The sequence below is a fragment of the Hibiscus syriacus genome, unplaced genomic scaffold, assembly GCF_006381635.1.
Source record: "Hibiscus syriacus cultivar Baekdansim isolate YM2019G1 unplaced genomic scaffold, ASM638163v2 tig00110260_pilon, whole genome shotgun sequence".
NCBI lineage: Eukaryota > Viridiplantae > Streptophyta > Magnoliopsida > Malvales > Malvaceae > Hibiscus > Hibiscus syriacus.
The window spans coordinates 483,320-509,102 of NW_024062651.1; the positions used below are offsets into that span (position 1 = coordinate 483,320).

General features: G+C 35.2%; 1 protein-coding gene and 1 pseudogene across 1 annotated transcript; one reads left to right on the forward strand and one right to left on the reverse strand.

Moving 5' to 3' along the window:
• Positions 1–234: 234 nt before the first annotated feature.
• Positions 235–18,480, reverse strand: LOC120115269 (dihydropyrimidinase-like). The gene is given in 15 exon segments (XM_039136014.1): positions 235–533; positions 1,687–1,841; positions 2,028–2,080; positions 2,201–2,241; positions 2,341–2,428; positions 2,654–2,732; positions 2,822–2,909; positions 15,184–15,304; positions 15,738–15,949; positions 16,090–16,177; positions 16,179–16,360; positions 17,372–17,423; positions 17,812–17,852; positions 17,855–17,981; positions 18,294–18,480. Coding segments are annotated over 15 exon segments (1,599 nt in total). The 5' UTR covers positions 18,375–18,480; the 3' UTR covers positions 235–342.
• Positions 18,481–20,358: 1,878 nt separating this feature from the next.
• Positions 20,359–21,609, forward strand: LOC120115247 (annotated as a pseudogene).
• The last annotated feature ends 4,174 nt before the right edge of the window (positions 21,610–25,783 follow it).

Sequence of the window (25,783 nt, forward strand, 5' to 3'; positions counted from 1 at the left end):
CAATTACAAGTTGCATAACACACCATGGCAGCAGCTGCATTATAACTATCAAAACAGTAACATAACATCGCTTTACCATTTAACAGCAATACCTATCCTTTAAACATTTTAAAGCTACAAGGCTTGTAAACTGATAAATTGATACTCTTGGTGATGAACTAGAGAAGGCTTTAATATTTAAGTTTGATTAACATGTAAGTGCTCTTAGTTTATATTTTGTTTCCCATGCAGATTTTACACGGGCTATTCAGTCTGATCTTATGATTTTTTGTTCAAACTAAGGATGACTAATTTTCATTCCAGGTTTATTTATAAATACAATAAATTTCTTGAACCTACCATTTAAGATGCCGAAAAGCGCTTTACTGGAGCTTGGAGGGAAGACAAGTACTTAGCATCAGCCTTGTCGATTCCATTGAAAAGGTAGCTGAAGGGAGGCATTTCTATATACTTTCCAGAATCAGGGGCTACTTTTAGCTCATCATCTTGCCAAACTACTCTTCCTCCGACTATTGTTACTTCAACCTTTCCCTGAGAAACCATATTGAAATCATTCAACAAGGATGGCATGGTTCAGAGCACACACACATGAACGTGTGTGTCTACACGTATAAGTACACAGGATATGCAAATTTAATGATCAGAAAGTTTTATGTATGATGAAAATTGGAGACACAGATAGGAAAGTTTAACATGAACTGGAAGCATACAGATAGGACCACTTATATTGCTTAGAAAACTTAATGAGTTGTTTAAGTTCATTAGAATATTAACCTTGGTTTAAGTCCCCTATTTTTCATATTTTCAATCCCAAGTATCGTGAAATCTATAGTTACTAGAGTTCTATTTTTAAGCTCTAAAATTATTTCAATTAATGAAGAAAAACCTAAAAGATATATTTCAGCAATCAAACTTTCTTTATTATTCTATTATATGCCCTTACCATTGGGATTAGGTATTACTCCTATAAGTGCTTTCCTGATTTTTCTTTTTGTATAAATCACTCCAGAACCATTTTCAAATGGGAAATAGGTCATTAATAATTCACTTTGAACCCTGGGAAACTCGACCATCAAATCACTGGCATAGCACAAATGACCTTCGAAATTAGCATTCAAAATATGGGTACTGTTCACGGTCCCGAGCAGCAATTATGTCTTTTATCCAAAAATTTTGAATATCTCCATCTCCAGATTTTATGTAATAATACCAAAAGAAAAAAAATGCTGTCATACATTTTTTCTCTCCTCTATATCTTAATCTCCTGATTTATAGTTCATGACTTCATCTAATAGAATCCATTCTAGTTGCCCTACGTCATAAGAACACCTAATGCACTTTTATGAACTTCGAATGAGAGTATATAATTTAATCTAAACCTGAAAATACCATGAATTACTATTTTATTTTTAAATTGCAATCTACTGAACACGGGGCATAGTAAATATTGAAAGAACTAACTTTGCTGGAGAATTTTAAAAACCATGTACACAAAAGACTGAACACAACATGGACAGGAAGCATAAATTAATCAACAATCCATAATTAACCATCTTTGTCTTCACAAGTATAAGAATAATCCCATTGAACTAGCCTAAACAAGGCGCTTCTAGCATTTATAATATAAAACAAAGAACCACATTACTAGCCTCAGCAAATGGAACAAATAAAAGGATTGAGATTACCTTCCTTTCCTACCATCATAGACATTTGTGTCCGTCCTAGAGTGGTGTGTGCTGGCACTTATTTCAAAGCTAGAGTTGGGATTAAATATAACAATATCTGCATCTGATCCAACAAGAATTGCTCCTTTTCTAGGATAGATATTGAAGATCCTGGCACTGAAAAATCTCGGCTTTTAAAATTGGTTTTATATGCTTTAATGCAGGCAAGGACTAAGGTTTTTTTTTCTTTTCTTATGAGCAAAGAACAAGTTATTGAAACACCAACACATATCCTTTGAAATGCAGTTAATTTCAAAACAGACAAAGGTTATAATAAACAAAAATGACCCGATGAAATCATACCATTCAGTGCTTGTAATCTGGACAAAATCAGTGACAGAAATTTGGCCAGATTCCTGAAAAATGCAGTCATATCAGAGAAGACAAATCAATTATATAATATGAATCTAAATCCAGCTGCTGTTGCTGCTACTGATGTTGTTGTTTTGATGAGGTAGAAGTCTACTAAAGCTTACCACCATAGTATCCCAAATCAGGTGCATCCTCTCCTCAATCCCTGATTTCCCAAAGCCAAAGGTACCACACGTTATGATGGTTTAAATAACATCAATACAAGAATGGAAATTCAAAAATGCCAAGGAACATTTAATATTACCATTGACACCATTGGGAATTTTCCGGAAATCATCAATGCCAAAAGCTTTTTGTGTAGAATTAAAAGTACAATGATCAGTTCCTACCAACTGCAATTAGTGAAAGAAAAACATTCAGAAAATCTATTCCACCATTTTTAATAGCAGTTCTTATGTCTCTTTAAATAGGAAAAGATAATTTATATGTCATCTTGCAGAACTTATAGTTGCTATATAAATACTACAGCTCATATCAGCAAGCTTCGCAAACCTTCTAGTGTCCCTAAGTTATGGTGCTTATTTTTTTAACTGCATAAATCAACGATGAAATAAAACCTGCAAAACACCAGTTGAAAGGGCAGCTTGCAGAGCCTTGTCATGTCCTGCTTCCCTGATAGGAGGACTCATGACATACCTGAAATGTGTAATGACTATAACATCTCAATAGACATGTATGATTGATACAATGTGATTAAAGAGAAAATGATGAGGGAAGATTCTTGCTTTGCTGCAGTGATGAAGTCGGGATCCCAAAGCCCAGAATCATTGAGGACCAATCCAGAAACCACAGGCTCTCCAACAACTTTCTGCCCTGTAACAGACACCAAGTTATAAACCATTTCAGTCTAGAAATGTAGCTCACATAAGAGCTATTATGGATCTATGTCACCAGCAAAATATGATCATGAGGGGTAAACAGAGATGGTCCTGTTTACTTTCCAAAAGTGGCCACCTCAATACTTGAGACTTGAGAGAAAATTCATACAATGAGAACAATTCTTCTTTACATGATTTTTACATCAAGCAAACTTGGAGTGGCTTTAAGAAATTTCAATCAGAAGATATAAGCCATAATGAAGTTTGACATTCATCTAGATAAGATTATCTAGACAAGTTACAATGGCAACACAAAGTGATTCCAAACATTTAAGGGGATATACCCATGTTGAAATAAATGGTCAGTTTTTTAACTGGAGCTTCAGCAGGAAGAAAGTATTAAATAGAAGTGAAATAACGCAATCCATTTTTTAACTGAACAACAAGCTAAATAATTTGCTATACCCAGAGAAGACAGATTTCCAGAAGAACATCTAGCAACATCCCTTACCATGGATACAACTATTCCATTCTTTCAATGACTAGCATATTCAGTGTTGATACACAGTTAAAGCCTGTCATATAAAGGGTATGATCTCCTATGCCCATCCTAAATTATTAAATGTTACTATATATCGCAATAAATAATTTTTGGGTGTCAATATGTCATTCTCAATGAAATCATGTATTGCAGAATAGCATGTCAACTAAATAAAAGAAAATGACAGCTTTCAACAGATAAAACTTTTCATATTTGTACAGGAGAAAACTCCTTCCATGTTGAAGTCTCCTAAATACCTCTATTTGAGTATGATAAGAATCTTAGACCAACTTAAAGTTATAAGAAATTGTTATATCTGCTTAATTACTTAATTACAAGGAGTTGTGGCTAATAAATGCATAATTTCTCTTTACTCCCTTTCTTCTTGTTTTTGTCAAAACTCAAACCCTAATTTAGCTATATCACCTTAAAAATATTAGTGGCTGATGAGGCAAGTGCCCCAAATTTAGCCGCAATATGCTCCTCAGTCATATGATCATCATGTTTGATAAGATCTAGATGTAGGTTATGTAAGTGTAAGGTTGTAGGAATTATAGAAATGAGTTGTCAATCCCTTAAGAGATTATGGAATTATTCTCTATTTTTCAATCCCTTATTTCAAGGGATTACATCTCCTAGGATTAGTATCTTTCCTAACTTAGAGTTTTCTAGTTTAGTGGCATAATTTGTATATAAATATGTAATATGTTCTACTGAATGAATATATGAATAAAATAACAGACTTACTTTGTTTTATACATGGTATCAGGTTAGAGCGATCAATCCGATTTCCGCTTCTTTAAATCAATTCCTGTTCAACTCTATTTTTTTCATGGCTAATCCGGATCCCTCAGCATCCAAAATCACTTCCCAAACCAGCCCCTCTCAATCTGATTTTCAGAGCAGAAAAGGAAAAATCGCCTCTGGTGTGAACATTGTAAGAAACCAGGCCATATGATAGATCAATATTGGAAGCTGCACGGAAAACCAACCAATTGGCAGCCCACACGGTCCAGGTTTCAAAAGGAGGCCCATATTGCCTCTCAAGATGATTCTTCAAGCAGTTTTAGCAAGAAACAGATAGAGGAGCTGCAGCAGATTTTGAGCAGTATGACAGCCAAGCCAAGCCTACCATTGTGACTTATACTGCTACTGATGGAAATAATCCATATGCTTCCTCGGTACAATGGATAATAGACTGGGTGCATCAGATCATATGACAAGAAATATTGATCTCTTGGAGGAATATAGTGAAAGCAGCTTACCAGTTTCTATCAAAATAGCAGATGGCTCTCTCACTATAGTCAAAGGGAGTGGTTCTGTTACATTAAACAAAAATCTACTAGTTCATAATGTCCTCTATGTTCCTAGACTTGCATGCAATCTATTGTCAGTCAGCAAATTAATTAAAGATTCTGGTTGTAATGTTGTGTTTCGTACTAGTGGTTGCATTTTTCAGGCACAGGGCTCGAAGAGGGTGATTGGCAGTGCTAGGCTGGGCAAAGGATTGTAAACCCTTGGAGGTAAAGCATCTCATAATCATGTCTTATCCAGTGCTCTTAGGAAACCAATTTTATCTTCTGATCTCAATACTAATAAAATTATGTTATGGCACTCTAGATTAGGTCATCCTAATTGTTTCTATCTTTCCAAAATGTTACCGAACTTATTTATAAATAAAGATCCATCTTTGTTTTCCTGTGAAATTTGCCAAATAGCCAAACACGCCAGAAAACCATATATTGCAGCCAAATTTGAACCAACAACACCTTTTTCCATCATCCATAGTGACATTTGGGGCCCTTCTCCTATCAAAAGTATTTCTGGGTTAAGTGTTTTGTGTCTTTTATAGATGATTACTCTAGAACAACATGAGTATTCTTAATGAGAGAAAAGTCTGAAGTTGAGTCTCTCTTTAAAAGTTTTTATCAAAAAAGTTGAAACCCAATTTGACACAAAAATCAAAATTCTAAGGAGTGACAATGGGAGTGAGTATTTGAATAAAACCCTTGGGTATTTCTTTAAGGAAAAAGGCATTGTTCACCTTACTTCTTGTGTCAACACACCTTAACAAAACAGGGTAGCAAAAAGGAAAAATAGACATCTTCTAGTGGTTACTAGGTCTCTTATGTTTACTGCTAATGCTCCTAAGTATCTTTGGGGGGAAGCTCTTCTTACAGCCACTTACCTCATCAATAGAATGCCAAGTAAGACTTTAGATTTCAAAATTCCTACTAAGGTTCTGTTTCAGCTTTATCCCCATTTTAAACATTTAAACTCAAGTCTTTCTCTTTGGGTGTTTGGGTGTACAACCTTTGTTCATATCCACAACAGAGGGAAATTAGATCCTAGGTCCATAAAGTGTGTTCTTGGGCTATTCTTAGAGTCGGAAGGGTTACAAGTGTTACTTACCTTCCACAAAAAATACATATGTCTCCTTTGATGTTACATTTTTTGAAAACCAACCTTATTTTTCAGGAACATAAATTCAGAGGAGAGTTACAAGGAATTTCAGTCTGTTCAAACCAATATTTCTTTACAGTCTATCCTTTCTTTACCTATTACTGTCTCTCCAAAACAGTGTTTACTCAAGAAGAAGGAAAGATGTTGCTGAAGAAATGAGTCAGCCTAGCATTTGCTAAGAACCATATTCGAATCCTGTTGCAGCTGAAACAGAAGGTAATGATGGTTACCAAGAGGCTACTATTGTTGATCTTGATGACTTTCTTATTGCTATTAGGAAGGGGGTATTAAAATACACTGTTCATCCCATAAATAAGTATGTTGCATATAGGAAATTACAGTTATATTTCAGGGCCTTCACTGCCAGCATTAACAGTGTGAAAATCCCAAGAAATGTGACAAGCATTTCAATCTCCTGAGTGGAAAAAGGCTGTGGAAGAGGAGATAAAAGCGTTGAAAAAGAATAAGGCATGGAGTTTGACAGATTTTCCAGAAGGGAAGAGAGCTGTTGGATGTAGATTTTTTTTATAGATATAGGAGGCCTCATTAAAAACCTCCCTCTTAGTAGTCCTTTACCCTAAGACAAGAATCAACTAGCGAAAGGAGGAAAAGAGTACCTCAATTTATTAATGATAAACCACTTACATAAGACTTAAATACACTCACACGAACTACATAAGACATAACACACTCCTATAGCACATTTACTCTAAAACATACAAACCAACTAAACAAAGTTTACAATCACCCAATCCCTTCCTTTGCTAGCTTGTCAACCTCGCAATTACAACACCTAGGAATCCACCTGATAATAAACTCTTTAACAAAACAATAGACACAATCTCCTTAACAAAATTTGTAAGAAATACAGGAACTGAAGCATGGTCTTTGATCCAATCCACTGCTAGCTTGCAATCACTTTCAATAATGAGCCTACCCTTCGAAACCCATTCTGAGGAAACAAAGATGTCAATGCCTCTTTTGATAGCTTTCAGTTATGCTAGAATGGGAGGAGTAGGACCAATATTTTCTGAAAAAGAAATAAGTTTAACCCGATTTCAATCTCTGAGAATACCCCCTATTCCAGCAACCATCCCAACACTACTAACAGCCCTATCCACATTTATCTTAAAAAAGTCAACTGGAGGAGGACTCCAACAGTACACAGGCCTGTTCAATTCCTTAAAAGCAGAAGTATTATCTACCAAGGAAGGATCACCAATTAAAGAATCCACCTGGATAGAGATAAGAGGATACTTTGCTAGAAACCATTTCGCTAACCTTAAACGAACAGTGAAAACAATGAAGATCTATCCAACTTTCCTTTTTCAAAGTGATTTCATTTCTTATCTTCCAAATTGACCATAAAACTGCCCCCGGAATAAACTTCCAAATATCAGAATTAGGCCTCAAATCAAACCATGAGCTGAGCAAGGAGGGAGGGTCAGGCGGTTAAAGCTAACTGAATACCCCAATAGCCTATTAGATGATTCCACAATTCCCACGAAACATGACAAGAAATAAAAAAATGTTGAACTAATTCATCACATTGATTACATAAAGGGCAGAACTGTTCTCTCCTATAGGAACCCCCCTTTCATCAATTCCCTCTCACAGCTACTTTTTGATGGGACAATGCCAAAGAAAGTCTCCACTCTAAGAGGAACTAAACCCAGTCATATACATTTGTTCCATAGAAAAGTTTCCTCATAGAAAGAAGAAAGAGATTCCTGCAAGCTTTAACAGAAAACAACCCTCACCCATTCCATCCCACAACAACAATCCTTCAATGAATCAATAGTTTAATTTCTTTAAGCCTATCCAATAACTCTACCACTGCACCACTTCCCAATCACACAAATTCCTCCTAGTCTTAATATTTCACTCCCATTCAAATCAAAGCTTCCAAAATCAGCCACATGCCCCATTTTTGAAGAAAGGCAAAAGTCCTAGGGAAAAGAAGTTTAATGGAAAATCCCAAGCCAAGTATCATTCCAAAAGGAGATAGATTTTCATTCCTTATTTGTAACTTTGCGTGAGATCTAAGGTAACCTCCAATGAAATCATCCTTCATAAAGTTTCACGATACCCTCCAAATCCAAGAGTCTTTAGAGATAGAACCTTATTAATATCCATGGAATGACAACTCACATTGTTTGCTACATAAATTTTCTTCCACACCGAATTTTTTTCATTTGCAAACTTCCAAACCCACTTTCCCAACAATGCTCGATTGGTAAGTTTCAAATCAACACTCCCATGCCTCCACAACTCAACGGCTTACAATCTTTTTCCAGCTCACCCAATGCATTCTCTTCTTCTCAACTCCTCCACCCCATAAAAAATTCGACATCAAAGAATTTAACCGTTGACAAATAATAGAAGGCATCTTGAAAATAGATAGGTAGAAGATAGGTAATGATGACAGTACCGACTTAATAAACACCAATCTACCAACCATAGATAAAGAAGAAGCTTTCCACCCTGCCAATTTCTTGTTGAAGTTCTCTATGAACAGCTCCAAACTTCTCCGAGTTCTTTTTGCCCCTAACGGAAGGCCTAGATATACCGATGGGAATGAACCTATAGAACAGCCAATATCTCTAGCCCAATCTTCAAAGATGTCATTCTCCACATTAATGCCATAAAGTTTGCTTTTAGCTAAATTGAGATGAAGCATCGTCATTAAGTTGAAAATCCTCAAAACTCTTCTAACATTCTTAATCTGAGTAATTAAAGCTCGACAGAAAATAATTAAATCATCTGCAAACTGTAGATGGGACAAAGTAAAGGAATTTTGATTCTTTCCAAAAGAGAACCCTTGAAAAAGACTTGAATCCGTTGCTTTAGTCAACATCATTTTAAGTAATTCCCCAACCACATTAACAGAAGAGAGAAGGCTACAACATTGCCTTACGCCTTTAGCAATAGGAAACTCTTCTGTAGGTGACCCGTTCACTAAAACGTATTGAAGTTGTAGAAATACACTATGTGATCCAGAACACCACCTCTCACCAAAACCCATCCTTTCATTATCCTTAGAAGAATCTTCCATTCCACAGTATCATATGCTCTTCTAAAATCCACTTTAAATACACCCCTTTAAGCCATGCTTCCTCCAAAAATCATTCCTTCATTAGCTAAACAAGCACAGTCCAACAATTGCCTCCCCGGTATAAAAGCAAACTGTGTAGGGCTAATAATATCTTTGACACAAGATATAAGTCTCTTTGAAAGAACTTTTGAAAGTATTTTATACAAGCTGCCCACAAGACTAATAGGTCTATAGTCTTCAATACTCTCAGGATTACCTTTCTTTGAAATCAAGGTAATAAGCATTATTAACCCCATGAACCCACTTCTTTCCTTTATAGAAATCTGAGAAAAACTCCATAATCTGCTCCTTAAGATTTTTTCAGTATTTATTATAAAACCCCATGATAAAACCATCCAGACCATGAGCCTTTGCACTTTCAGAAGAAGAAATTGTTTGCCACATTTCTTGCTCAGAAAATTCCTCCTCCAAATAAACACTTTGAGCTGTGTTAACTGCGCAAAATCAAATTGAAGCCCACTACTTCCAAAGTTGAATTGTATTGTAAGCAGTCTTGAGAAATTGAACACATTGCCTTTATCTTTTGTGGATCCGAAATTAATTCCCCTTCAAATTTCAATGAATGATAGTGTGACTCTATTCCTTTTCATAGCACTAAGAAAAACCTCGTATTTTTGTCTCCATCTTAATCCATCTATTTCTAGATTTCTGACACCAAATACTCTCCTCGATCCTGAGCAGCCTCCATAACTCCTTTTGAATTCAACAACTGATCCCACTCCCCGTAGACAAATTTCCACCTTGTGACTTTCTATCCAAATCATTTATCTTCTCTTCGAGCAACGAAATGGAGTCTGCCAGCCATAAATGACTACTTCCAGGCCAGTTTCTGATCTTTTTTTTGCAGCCGTAACATCCTGAAAATTCCCCCTCTATTCTTCTTCTTCTCAACTGCCTCAAAGTCTTCAACCAATTCATCAAAACCTTGTTCCTCTAAAAGAAAATTAAAGAACCTAAAGGTTCGGGGCCCCAATTGAGACTAATATCTTCCAGCAAAACCAGATTGTGATCTAAAATTGATTCAGTAAAAGGCATTGTGAATATTAGGAAAACTGTTGATGAATCTGCCACAAATAGGAATCGATCTCTCTAACCCATGTTGAAGATTCTCTATTGCTACACCAAGTGAAAGTTCATCCTGACATGAGCAAATCAATAAGATTAGCTTGTTGACAAATGATCTAAGAATATCGATTGCATGCCAATTTTTTGATTTCCCTAGCTTTTCTTCCGGATCAAGATACGCATTAAAATCACCCCTATACAAATGGTAGTCATCGAATTACATAATTCAGTAGCTCCCCATAAAACTCTTCCTTTTCAGATTTAATAACGATCCATAAACATTAATAAAAACAAACTCCTTTTGACCATTCATAAAATTCCCCCTAATAACAAACCTACTGTGACATGCTGATTTGTGACTTAAACCATTTTCATTCCACATACTAATCAACCCCCATTTGACCCCTGAGCTGACACCATCACTCCCTTTAACAATTTCCTCCTATCCTCCTTGTACTCGACACGTGACATTGTTCCAGCTTAGATTCTTGAATAAAATCAGAACTGGTTTGAACTTCTTACTTGCCTTGCGACTGCTACAGACTTTTCACTCCTCCCTAGCCCTCTAATGTTCCACGAAGAATACTTTTATGCATATATTAGCTTCACTCCCAAACCCCAAAACTATACCCTGCAAACAACTTAACTAACCGGCATATCACCTTCCTTTAGTACCTCCGAACCCTTCTCAGACTTAAAATTTTTTCAATAAAGCCTTCTTCCCTTGCTTGAAAGAAATACCTAACATCTGACAAACTTCCCAGTGCCATTGCTTCCTCCAATAACTTCGAAAAATGAGGTGAAGGTGAAGAAACAGTAGAATTATTAACCAGCTCCAAAGCTTCAGTGATTAAAACTCTTCTCTTCCTTCTGTGATCTTTTCCTGTCCCTGAAGCAGTATTGGAAGCTGCTGCCACACTCTCTGAATATTATTGCAAATTAAAGGGACCATAGATGCATTCTAAAATTAACAGAACAATTGATATCTTTTTCTGTCCACTTCCCCTATTTTCTGAAGACAGCTGCTAATATTTCTACATTCTGTAAAATTTTGTTCTTGATTCGGAATAACCTCTGAACAATTATATATGCTTCATTACTCGAACATAACCAAATTCATCTATCTCGTGACCTTCTATAAACTCTAGCATACGACCTCTTGCCCCTTCTATCAGGTGCACTTTTAATTGACAAACATGCAATACAGGATCCCAGTTTCCAACGAGCTCTTCAAATTTACTTCACTATTTTCCTCCTGCAACACTTTTCCTTCTACTTCCTTCCCAAGAACATTAACTTCAACTTCATGGACTCCTTCATTTTACTCCTCTATTAAATTGCATCTTTCCTCATTTGATCATAAGAGACTGGAACTTATTGTGCTTTTGTAGCCCATCCCACTTTATTTTAACAGCAGCCCAGCAGGAATTAATTTTGTGACAGGGGAATATGATTCCCAGTTAGAATCAGATTGGGATTGAACACTCTCTGAATAATTATTGCAAATTAAAGGGACCATAGATGCATTCTGAAAATTAACAGAACAATTGATATATTTTTTCTGTCCACTTCCCCTATTTTCTGAAGACAGCTGCTGAATATTTCTACATTCTGTAAAATTTTGTTCTTGATTCGGAATAACCTCTGAACAAATTATATATGCTTCATTACTCGAACATAACCAAATTCATCTATCTCGTGACCTTCTATAAACTCTAGCATAGCGACCTCTTGCCCTCCTTCCATCAGGTGCACTTTTAATTGACAAACATGCAAATACAGGATATCCCAGTTTCCAACGAGCTCTTCAAATTTACTTCACTATTTTCCTCCTGCAACACTTTTCCTTCTACTTCCTTCCCAAGAACATTAACTTCAACTTCATGGACTCCTTCATTTTACTCCTCTATTAAATTGCATCTTTCCTCCTCATTTGATTCATAAAGAGACTGGAACTTATTGTGCTTTTGTAGCCCATCCCACTTTATTTTAACAGCAGGCCCAGCAGGAATTAATTTTGTGACAGGGGAATATTATTCCTAGTTAGAATCAGATTGGGCTGAATGAATGTGATCCACATCCTCTCGCAGCCCAAGACCCGCCTAATCCCTATTAGGATTTGATTCAAATTCAAAATTGTCTGACAACCCATTAATGTTAGGTTTCGTGTGGGACTTCTGTTTCAGATATTGTTCTCCACCTCCTTCCTTCCTCCTACTCTCTTGTCCTTGCTCTAGCCACGTGTCCACCTTTGACCATACTTCCTCTGTTGACTTTCCCCGATTGTCTTCTTCATTCTCTGAGCTTCCTCCATCATTCTCCTTCGAATAATCAACACTGTAGCCATCATCTGAAAACTTCTGCAGCTCTTCTCCGATTGCAGCTGAGAATTTATTACACTTCGATCCCATATTAATTTTAACTTTAAAAGATCTTCCATATGACCCTACAATAATAAATTCGGGTACGTCAAAAGGGCTTGCTACCTTTAACAATAATCTTGCCGATAAGAGGTCCTCTCTATTTCTTGTCTCCTCCAAGATACTTACAAACTCTCCCCACCTTCCTGCAAGTTTCTCCAGAAAAAGTTCAGTCCAGCTAAGAAGTGGTAACCCAACCAACTCAACCATGCAATATGCCAATGGAACACCTTCTTCATTCAACAACGGAGATAACCAATGAAACCAGCAATACAGCTTCTCTCGAAAATTCGACCACGCCTTTAAGAACTCTTCATTTGAATTGAAGCTATTGGATCCAGATGGATATTCACAGTCAAATATCATTCGGATGGGAGTGTGGAAAGATACAAGGCAAGGCTGGTTGCTAAAGGTTTTTCTCAGTCCTATGGCATCGACTACTAGGAGACTTTTGCACCGGTTGCAAAATTGAATACCATCAGAATATTGTTATCAGTAGCTGTTAACATGGACTGAAAATTGCATCAGCTAGACATAAAGAATGCTTTTCTGAATGGGAACCTTGAAGAAGAGGTATACATGGAGGTCCCTCCCGAATTAGAATGAAAGGTCACTAAGAAAACTAGGTGCAAGCTCAATAAATCCTTATATGGCTTAAAACAGTCTCTCATGGCTTGGTTTGATATATTTGCTAAGGCTATGACACAGAATGGTTTCAAACAAAGCCAAGCGGATCACACATTATTCAGAAAAATTACACTGAGTGGTAAGATAACCCTCCTAATTGTCTATGTAGATGATATGATTATAACTGGCAGTGATATAGAAGAAATAAAAAAGCTAAAGATGAATCTTGCAAAGGAGTTTGAAACCAAGGATTTAGGGAGTATGAGGCATTTCCTGGGTATGGAAGTTGAAAGGTCCGGGGAAGGGCTGGTCATAAACCAACGTAAGTATGTTTTGGATCTTCTTGCAAAAACTGAGATGCTCGACTGCAAACCAGTTGAAACTCCAATGGAGCCAGGCTTGAAATTTTGCAAGGAAAGGACTGGAAATCCAGTAAACAAGGAAACCTACCAAAGGTTAATTGGGAAGTTGATCTATCTTTTACTGATCAGGCTCGATATTGCATACTCAGTGAGCATTGTCAGCCAACATATGAGTGATCCTCGAGAAGAACATTTGGAAGTTGTTAACAGAATTCTAAGGTTCTTGAAGTTTACCCCAGGAGCTGGACTTATATTTAGAAAAAATCAAGACAGAACAGTGAAGGTTTATACGGATGCAAGCTGGGGAGGTGAATTAACTGATAAAAGGTCAGTTAGTGGCTATTGTACCTACGTTTGGGGTAACTTGGTGACTTGGAGAACTAAGAAACAAGTTGAAGTAGTGCTGAGTCAGAGTTTAGAGCAATGGCTCTCGGAATATACGAAGGAATGTGGATTAAAAGACTGCTCACAGAACTGGACTTAGATGACGAAGAATTTTGAGATTTTTAGTGACAGACAATCAGCTATGAGTATAGCAAAAAACCCAGTGCAACATGATAGAACGAAACACATTGAGATAGACAGACATTTTATTTACGAGAAGGGCAACAATGAAGTTGCAAAACTACAGTACATTCCGACGAAGAAACAGCTGGCAGATTTCTTCACCAAAGCCCTTCCACGAGTGACTTTTGATGAGCTGTCATTCAAACTGGGTATATACAACATATATACACTAGTTTGAGGGTGAGTGTAGGTTATGTAAGTGTAAGGTTGTAGGAATTATAGAAATGAGCTGTCAATCCCTTAAGTTAAGAGATTCTGGAATTATTTTTTGTTTTTCAATCCCTTATTTCAAGGGATTACATCTCCTAGGATTAGTATCTTTCCTAACTTAGAGTTTCCTAGTTTAGTGGCATAATTTGTATATAAATATGTAATATGTTCTACTGAATGAATATATGAATAAAATAACAGAGACTTACTCTGTTTTCTACACTAGATGATCCTCGATCACCAATTACCAAGAAATTAGATCACTGTCTAAGAAATTACTTACCATTTTTGTTGAGTCCGATCAACCATGATTTTCAATATAAATTCTTCTTATGATTTTTATTATTTCATATGTCCCTTTAAATAAGGACTAGGCTCACCACAAAAAGAGAACCTATGTAGAAAGCTGAAGATAATTAGGACTTTAATTTCTCTTAATAGTTTAATTTATTTGTAATGTATCTATATTTTATGATTAGGCTTTATTTTCTTAGGAGATAAGATAAGTTTTAGGAGATAAAATGATAAAAGTTAAGAAGAAGAGAAGCCTAGTAGAACTCTTAACTTGTAATCCACAACCTATTAGAACAGGTTGTGTTTTATGTTTCCAGTTAGAATTTTCGATCAGGAAAATTCTTTTCCCTTCCCTCGACTTCTCACAACCTATTCTTAAAAGAAAATGAATCAAATCAAACTGAAATTAAAAAACTAATAAATAAAATCAACCTTTAGTTAAATAACCTAAATGAAAGATCTTTCCTAATATAGATTTGACCCGTAACAACAACGCATGCATGAAAAGTTCATGTACAGGAGAAACAAATTGCTCATATGGATAATACAGAAAGAAGTATTCACAAAAAATGAAAATAAATTAAGATATTGGAGAACTTCAAAACCTGATTTTTTAGCTTTAGCTATTTCTTCCATGGCATCAATGCTCATTACATGGACAACATATAGAGGTGTATTCACAAACTTCGCCAAACGAATTGCCCGTGCAGTTGCCTCACCTTCTAGCTGCATGAAATTGGAATCTCAAGTGGAAGCCAAATCATGACTAGAAAATATGGTTGACTACACCAGAAAAATATCTAAAGGAAAAAAAAACATAAAGACAGAAATATATCTTTAGGGTAATTGTTTTGCTGACTATAAAAACAGTTTGATGCAATCTACTAAAATAGTGAATACTGAGAAACTTTCACAGTATCAGTTGATCATCGCATCAGTGATTAAAGTAGAGGGAATAAAGCAATTTTCCCTGCTTGTAATTAGAAATTATATTAAGATTCAGAAAAAAGAGCAATATAACTGACAAAAAAATTACACAAACAAGAAGAGAGACTGACTTGTAGAAAGAGGATAATCAATCACAAAGAACAAACAAACAAAAAATGTAAAGACGAAATTATTAGTAACATAGAATACAAAACCATGTTTGAAAATTTACCACTGGAGGCCTGGAAAGGGCATGTCCTTCTGGACCCGTAATACCAAGATCAATCATTCTGCTTTGTCCTTCAAATACAGCATCTCCATTTTCAGCATGGACCATAGCCAGGGCACCAAGAGACTTACACCTCTTGAATCCTTGTAGTAGAAGCTCATCACTTATCATAAGAGACCCCTTGTATGCCATGAAAAACTTGAAAGAGTTAATACCTATAAATTTATGAAATTCCATTAGTTTCATTCAAGTATATAATTCAAATTTGGTAATAAATACAGATTATGAAGTCTGGAATGTCAAAGAAGTTTGCATCACAGGCACTACAACGAATCTCAAAGATGAAGAAGCTTACCTTTCTCTTTAACCATAATTTCCATTTCCCTTGAAACTGATTCATCCCATTTTGTGATTGCCATATGGAAGCCATAATTCATACAAGACTTCTTTGCTTTCTTTTTTATATGCTTCAAAACCTGCTACCAAGCTACCGTTAACAGGTATGACAAAGTCGATATGCATTGTTGTTCCACCTGCTAATGCTGCAGCCTGACCGCTAAAGAAGTCATCAATGGTCTCGGTACCCATAAACTCCATAGCTAGGTGCGTGTGAGGATCAATTCCTCCTGTCAATGTTCAGAGAGCTAGTAAACTGGTGAAACAAATAAGCCATATATAGCTACTAGGTTTCAGGAAAATGGAAATAATTTGACAATGTTATTTATTTGTGTTGACTGCCAACAGCTAATGAGTAAATGAGCTGGTTATTTAGGATGTTACTTGCTTAATATTAGAGATTTTATTTATCGGACAGATTATTATTTCTTTAGGTTTAGTTAATTTGTATATATATCTTGTTACTTTTGAGTTAATACACCCCTTGCATTTAGACTCTAAAAAACTCAATGAACTGCACCAACTTAATGGCATAAACTGTAGGACATGCTTGGTTACTCTTTCAAGTAATCCACTTAAAGATTTTAAGAGCATGCTTCTAGCTAATTGCTCAAGTATTCACAGTTAAAATTCCAAAATCTATTTTTTTTTTTGATAGGAAAAGTAGGTCTCATAAAAACCTCCTTCTTAGTAGCCCTTACCATGAGGTCAGAACCTACTAGGGGAAGGAGGAATAGAGAACCTTAATATATTGATAATGTAAAAATTACATAAAACTAGAACCACTCCTTTAAGATACATAAAACTTAAGCACACTCTTATAACGCCTTGATGAAAAACCTCCGAACCCAGTACTAAAAAAGTGACCCACTACCCAATCCCCTCCTTTGCAAGCAAATCTGCCTCGCAATTACAGCTTCTCGGAATCCACCTCACAATGACCTCATACTCAGAAACCGCATCCGCAATATCCTTGACAAAATTTAAAAGAAAAGGAGGAACTGACTCCTGATATTTCAACCACTCCACAGCTAACTTGCAATCAGATTCAATAATAAGCCTTCCCTTCAATACCCATTCTGATGACACAAAGATGTCTATTCCTCTTTTGATGGCTTTTAACTCTGCTAAAATGATAGGAGTATGCCCTATTTTTTCTGAAAACGACATCAATTTAATCCGATTCCAATCTCTAAGAATGCCCCCAAAATCTATCATATACTCATAGAAGAGAAAACAACCTGGCATGACATATTTTCCAGTGGCATCAAGCAAGGTGACATCTTCATCAACCTGCTAATACAGTACAGTTCAGCATGTTTATTGAATCATGTAACCCAAATACTAAATTAAAATCATAATATCGAACCTCAAGATCAAGCAACACCTTAAACTAAAGTAAGAACATAGCTACACTGCTGCAAAGATAAAACCTACTTTCACATATTTATACCATGAAAAAGAAGGGTTTGATATCATGAAATTCCGTGTTGTTTGAGAATCCTATATAAGATGTTACAACTTAAAACACAAAAATCACAGCGAATGGATTTGTCCCTTGGAAATATTTCAAAAGAAGAGGTTATATTTATAACTAACAGGCCAAGCTTGACATTGGGTATTTCAGATATTGGTAAGACCTTACCTTGATATTGGGCCCGAGATATTGGTAAGACCTTACCTTGATATTGGGCCCGACGGCTACAATAATGCCGTCTTCACATAAACATCAGCTACATCCTGATTGTGGGCATTCACCACTGTTCCTCCCTTAATCAACAGCTTTGACGACGACAACGTGGATGAAAATCCACACGTTGACTCAGGATATCCAACCCCAGCATCACAAAACTGGAAACAGTTCAATAAAATGCACATTCACTTTAAGCAGTTTTGTCACACTTTGTATTTATTTGTTGGTTTAAAACTAAAACTAAACTACACAGGTACAAGGTAGGACAAGGGTAAAGTCTATCCGCAAACTTTACTCTGAATCAAAATTTCTTTGTTTTTTTTCCAACATAATTCCAAATTCTATCACTGAAGAATTACATAACAATGATTCACAAAAAAATAAAAACTTTTGAGTTGATATCATATCAGATTCTGAATTAGATTCATTCGGACGGAAATTGGATAAAATGAGGAGAAAATTTGAAATACCTGTTTCGATTGCGAGAGAGGAAGAGAGTCGTAGAGAGCAAGAAAAGAGAGTATGAGAAGAGTTTTACAGTAATAAGCCATGAAAACAAAATCTCTGCAGAGCTAAGGCAAAGTTTAACTTCAGCGTGGAAGTTGGAGATGGATCATTCATATATATCATCAGCTTGATTGATTTTGACCAGTTTTTCAAATCCACGAGGATTTCTATTGTACATTCGTATGGGCCAAAACTTTATGTTAAGGTCAATGCTAGCTTTCTTTCATTTTTATTTAAGGGTTAATTTAATATCTCTAAAGTACATCTTAAATAAGTAAAATATATATGTAATTAATATTATATTTAATCTTTATTATATATAAATATTTACCTACAATAGTTAAACCCCTTGTTAGCCTTTCAATTCCACTTATAATGGTAGAAAAGGAAACCAATGTAATTCTTTATCTTTCACAAGGCTGAATACATTGTCTCAAATAATAATAATAAAAATATCATATACAACTATTTTAAAGATTAATATTTGATTTATCATGTATAATTTTGTGATAAAATATTTTTATAAAAATAAAATTAATTAATTTTTAATGATATATTATTATATGATTTATTAATAATATTATAATTATATATTACTAATACATTAAATATTTTAAAAAATTATATACTCTCATAACATCTACTTAAATGGTAAAGCCAAGAACTTTTAGTATAAAAAGGAGTTAATGCACAATTTGACCCTAAACCTAGCTGGAGGTACCTAAACAATTTTTTAACTCCTGAACTTAATAAAGTAAATTATTTGATACTTTCCCTTATTCCATTTAATTTTTATCTGATATGGCCGGAGTAACCAATGAAAATATGACATGTGTCATCATGTTAATTCCTTTATTAGATAATTTTTCCTATTTCAAAACACTCACCAGGAAAAGAAGCAATGGGTTAAATGCCTATTGCCCCTTAACTATATTATTTGTACGGAATATGTTTTGTCCCCTCAATTATAAATAGTTATTCTGTTGTATTCTTTAAAATATTTTTTTAAGATATTTTACCCCCTCAATTATATATCTTTCAAAAATACTCAACAATCAATGTTTAATATATGATTTAAATTTTTTTTAACCTTTAAAAAAAATAAAATCTTCAAATTTAAAAAAAAAAACTCATAATAAATCTCTATCAAGATTTTAAATCCACATCATCGAGTCTTTAAGAGGATATTTATCCAACGAGGATAAATGTTTTTATCCAACTCAGTCCTAACCACTCGCTCACGAGCTCACGAAATGGAATCATTTCAAGATTAACCGAAAACGGACAGTAAAACCCGTGAGCTATTTCTTAAACTAAGGATCAATAAGGAATGTCAGAGGTTTCAAACTTTATCTTGATACTCCATTTTAAGATCACACAAACAGTGATTTCGAGTATCATTTTACAACATTTCTAGAATTCTAGAACCCTAATCTTCTATTTTTCTCAAAACACCTCAAAAATCATAAAACCCTAATTTCATAATTAAATCGAGAGATTTAAAGAATTTGAGAGACGATAAGAGTATAATCGATAGTGAGAGTCCAATAATAGGTAGATGAGTGTTTGACAATAGTGTTGGCGATCGATAATGAAAAATACTAAAAATTAGAAATTTGAATATTTGGGATCTATAGAAATCTAAACATTTTCTAAGGGATGTTCGCAGTGACAGTTCGACGATGAATAATTGGACGTTCAAAAATAGTGATGACGGCTGATCTTCCCCTGGGGAAGAGATTAAGAATTTTATAAGAAATTAAGATTTTTAAAACATTAGTAATTTTAATTTAAAAAATTTATAAACACATTATTTATTACGTTTTGATTGATTGATTTTTTTAATGTTTATGACAAAATTGATCCTAAAATGATTCTGAAAATATTTGATACCGACTTTAACAGAATAAAATTAAAATCAAAATGAATGAGAGATATAATTTAAATAATTATTTTTTAATGAAGCGTTAATATTATTCCAACCAAAATCAGTGTATCCCTCACGAGACAATTGAAAATATGAAGAAAATGATAAACAAGTGCAAAAGCAGACGCGTATGTATGTATATAAAAGGAGTTCACGGGCTTAGAATTTGTCAATTCCCACATGATATTATTCCAAATCCCTTTTCTCTCTCCTTTCCTTTCCCGCGCAATAACACTAGAAAATTATAGTCTAATATGTTAGCTGCCATCTTCTAAGTCCTCTCCAACAGCTCCGCCTGCCATGGCGGCCCAATCCAAACCATTGTGGTCCTAGTCATGGAGAATCGCTCTTTCCACCACATGCTGGGATGGATGAAGAAAATCAACCCCGAAATCAACGGTGTTGATGGCACTGAGTGGAACCCTCTGTCCACCGCTGATCCCAACTCGGAGAGGTTGTTCTTCAAGAATCAAAGCTCAGTTCGTGGATTCCGATCCCGGTCACTCTTTCGAAGCCATTAGGGAGCATATTTTTGGCTCGAATAACGCCTCCGCTAATCCTCCACCCATGAATGGCTTCACTCAACAAGCTTCCTCCATGAATGGGTTTGACCCCGAAATGGTCGCTGCTTACAAGTCCCTTGTCTCGAAATTCGCCGTACTTGATCGGTATTTACTGTTTACTCCTCTTCCGATTTGATTTTTTTGGTTTTCTGGATTTGAATTTTTGAAAATTATGCATTGATTGAATTTATTAACCTGGTGGTTCGCCTCCGTGCCGTCATCCACGCAGCCGAATCGCCTCTACGTCCACTCCGCGACGTCCTCCGGAGCGACGATCAACATTCCGTCACTCCTAATTAAGGCTTATCCAGAGAGGAAGATATTCAAGAATCTCGACGACGCCGGAATATCCTGGGGAATATATTACCAGAATATTCCGTCCACATTGTTCTACAAGAATCTCAGGAAACTCAAATGCTTGTTCAATTTCCGTCCGTACGGGCTGAGCTTCAAGAAGCACGCGAAGGAAGGGAAGCTGCCGGGGTACGTTGTGGTGGAGCAGAGGTACGTGGACACTAAGGTGGAGCCGGCCAACGACGATCATCCGTCGCACGATGTGTATGAAGGGCAGATGTTCGTGAAGGAGGTGTACGAGAGTTGAGGAGTAGCCCGCAGTGGAACCAGACCTTGTTGATCATCATGTACGATGAACACGGTGGGTTTTTTGATCATGTGGCTACGCCGGTCAGTGGGGTGCCCAGCCCGGATTATATTATGGGTCCCGACCCGTTTTTGTTTAAGTTCGACAGATTAGGGGTACGAGTTCCGACCATCATGGTCTCTCTTTGACAGTTGTAGATTCATAAATTTAAAAATAAAGTCTAAAATTTTATTTTTATTTTTTAAAAAATAATAAGTATGCAAAAATTATAATTTTTTTCTTTAATATATTAAATTAAATTTAATCATATTTCTAAAACACTAAGCCACTCCTTGGATTTGATAAGGCCACCGGTAAGTTCCATTTTCATCCTTTGCCTTTTCTATTTCCTACTAATTTCATAATCATCGTTAAATTTTACATGATCTTTTCGCCAATACATTCCACTTATATGATATCTAAATTATTTGGTCTCTCTTCCACGTATGAATCAAAGTATATTATATACTTCGAATATTTGAATCTATACCCTATGATACAACAATAGTAGCAGTACTGATTAACTTAAGATTTAGTCTATATATATTAATAGTAATAAATCTCTAAGATTTAGTTAAATATTTTAAATAAAGTCAAAATTTTAAATTTGAGTTGTAAATGAAAAAGGTTGAATAGAAAAAGTCATCTCATGATAGATATTTATATTATCTAATTTAGATTAGTCGATCAATAAATAAAAATTAATAATTAAATCAAAATAAAAAATAGTAATAAATATAATATAAGGTCACTGAGTGACCTAAGTAGTTAAATCTCAAATGAGATGTTATTCTCCCTAGATTTCATTAATTCAAACATTTGTGTCTACATGTGTATGTTGTCAATAAAAAAACTCTGCATAAATACTACCATTTTAAACACGTTAGACTATTCAAAGACAATAAAGATTTAAATTTGTCTGGATTTTATAATAATTTAATATTTACTTTATATTTCATTTTTTTTTATAAAATTGAGTTATTATATTATTATTTTTTTAAAAAATATTGAATTTACTATTAATTTTAGATGATGGTTGTAAAAAATATAGAATAATTATTTAATTTTCAAGTTTATTATATTATAGCTTTCATATGAACAGTTATGGATAAAATGGAATAAAAAATGTTAATATCTTTTTATATAAAATAATATAATTTTAATTTCTTAAAAATATGAAATAAAGATTAGATTTTAAATCTTAGAATAGCAGATTTTAAAAAACATTGTTCAAATGAAGTCTTCCCTGACTACACGATCATCAAAACCTTCATCTCAACATCCATAAGCTGGTTTATATATATATATATATAGAGAGAGAGAGAGAGCAAATGTGAAGATGAATAGCAATGTTAGTGTCTTTCAAGTTATATTATTATAGGTGTTTATAGAAAAATAGGAAATGCTGAGATAATAAAAGTTCTCTGTATTTTGCATAGTATTTTATGTCATTTACATGAGCTGTGTAGACACCAAATTTCATCCCATTATAATATTTAATATAAAACATATCATATATATATATATATTATGTGTTATATTATTTATTTATTTATTGTTTTTATTATTTTTGCAGGTCCCACATGAAACCATCACAATTCAACAACCCCGATTCAGTGAGATTCAAAAAACAAACCAATGTATTTGAGTCCTATTGAAACACTAAAAACTGAGGCATTTGAGTCCAAGTGGGACACTAAAACGTCTCTAAAAATAACCAATCACTAGGCTATTTAAAGGCAAGCAAGAGAGAAGAAAAGGAAAGAAAAATGATCAGGGGTTTCATACCGGATTCATTCGACGAAATCAGAGAGGAAAGCACGGGGGAACGAAATGGAAAATGGGGGCTCGACACCTCAACATTGCTAAAAACCGAATTTTTATCTCCTCTTTCGGAACACATCTTGGCTTTTTCACTTTCTCTTTTCTTCATCTTTCGTTGTTGGTTGATTTGTTTTGGGATCTTTGGGTGTTCTGTTAACCTGGGTATTTGTTCTTGTTGCAGATGATGTATGCAAAGAAGTGGGATGTGGAAAGGGAAAATGCAAGCCTTCTTCAGATGGAACACTCCCTTATTATATCTATGAATGTGATGTTGACCAAGATGATGATTATCCCAAGTTCCACCCTTGCATTTTCCTCAATTGTAAAGTTCAATTTTTTTCGTGTTTAATTGTTCTCTCTTTCAATTCATACAATTACTCTGTCTATTGGTTATGGTTTCTCTATGTGTATATATCACGAAATCCTCTCTGAACTTGGCATTAATTTGATGTTGTACAAGGGAAATATTAATAGTTCATTATCTTAACTAGCTTACTGCTATGGATCCATGCTAATCACAAGGTTGTGCATCGAACACCGGTCTATATGTGATGTTCCTAATCCAAAGATTGCAGAGCTTAATCTCTCTTTTAAGAAAAGTTCAATTGTTTGTATGTGTTATGATCGATTTACTTGAGGTATTGCGTGCAACAAGAAAACACCTCAGGACAAGTTGATTTCAAGATAAACAAAGATCTGCTACAGTTCAGCAAGATGAGACCTTTGATTCCAAATCCGACAAACAAGTTGATTATGGATCAGAAGATGAAAACAAGAAAACATATACTAAATAATAAAGATCTGAGATGGCGTTGCTGGTGGCGTTTCAAGAGAAGATCGTTTACGTTCCGGTTTTGCCTGGTCTAACCAAGTCTTGCCCGATAACGTCGGCCCGACTCCGGCTCACCTACGAGGACGTTTGGCTCCGGTCCTCCGACGGAATCAAACTCCATTCTTGGTTCATCAAGCTCTTTCCTGATTGCCGAGGTCCAACCATCCTATTTTTTTTTCAAGAGAATGCTAGAAACATTGCTCACCGTCTGGAAATGGTTCGTATAATGCTACAAAGGTTACAATGTAATGTCTTCATGCTTCCATATCGAGGTTATGGAGCAAGTGATGGTTATCCTTCTCAGCGTGGAATTATTAACGATTGCATCAGACTGACATGGGGGAGTAAGTTTTTAAAATGCACGTGGAGATGTGCAGCCATTTATGGCCATGCATTTGAGTATTTATTAAGTGTATATTATATTACACACTTTTAACATTTGTTCTCTTAATTTATTTATTTTTCTCTTCAATTTATTTAGTATTGTTTTATCTAACATTTTTTACTTTCTTTTTAGGACAATTTTAACTAGTTAAAGGTAAATGATTTGAATCGAGTATTTTAATTCTAATTTAAATTTTCGCAACTAAGACAACCGGCAAATTAATTGGTACCGAAAAGGCGGTTCAAGGGTGCTAATCCTTCCTTGGCTGTAACCGACTCCCGAACCCGACACGTTTCTGGTACAACGCAGATCAGGTAAGATGGTGTTCGACCCACCTAAATTCGTTTTAAAGTGGTCGGTGGCGACTCCAATCCACATTTTTCAAGTCGAAGCCCAATTTCGGGGCCCAACCGAAATACGGTTTGGCTCCGATCCTCCGACGGAATCAAACTCCATTCTTGGTTCATCAAGCTCTTTCCTGATTGCCAATGTCCAACCATCCTATTTTTTTTTCAAGAGAATGCTGGAAACATTGCTCACCGTCTGGAAATGGTTCGTATAATGCTACAAAGGTTACAATGTAATGTCTTCATGCTTTCATATCGAGGTTATGGAGCAAGTGATGGTTATCCTTCTCAGCGTGGAATTATTAACGATTGCATCAGACTGACATGGGGGAGTAAGTTTTTAAAATGCACGTGGAGATGTGCAGCCATTTATGGCCATGCATTTGAGTATTTATTAAGTGTATATTATATTACACACTTTTAACATTTGTTCTCTTAATTTATTTATTTTTCTCTACAATTTATTTAGTATTGTTTTATCTAACATTTTTTACTTTCTTTTTAGGACAATTTTAACTAGTTAAAGGTAAATGATTTGAATCGAGTATTTTAATTCTAATTTAAATTTTCGCAACTAAGACAACCGGCAAATTAATTAGTACCGAAAGGGCGGTTCAAGGGTGCTAATCCTTCCATGGCCGTAACCGACTCCCGAACCCGACACATTTCTGGTACAACGCAGATCAGGTAAGATGGTGTCCGACCCACCTAAATTCGTTTTAAAATGGTCGGTGGCGACTCCAATCCATATTTTTCAAGTCGAAGCCCAATTCCGGTGCCCAACCGAAAGACGGTTCCGACAGCTTGGCGACTCCGCTGGGGAAAGGTAAGTGAGTCAGGCCGAAATTAATTTTCAGTTGTCTTTTTATGCGAAAATGTTAAAATTTAATTTTAAATTTATTTATTCGATTCCAGTTATTTACCTTTGATTATTT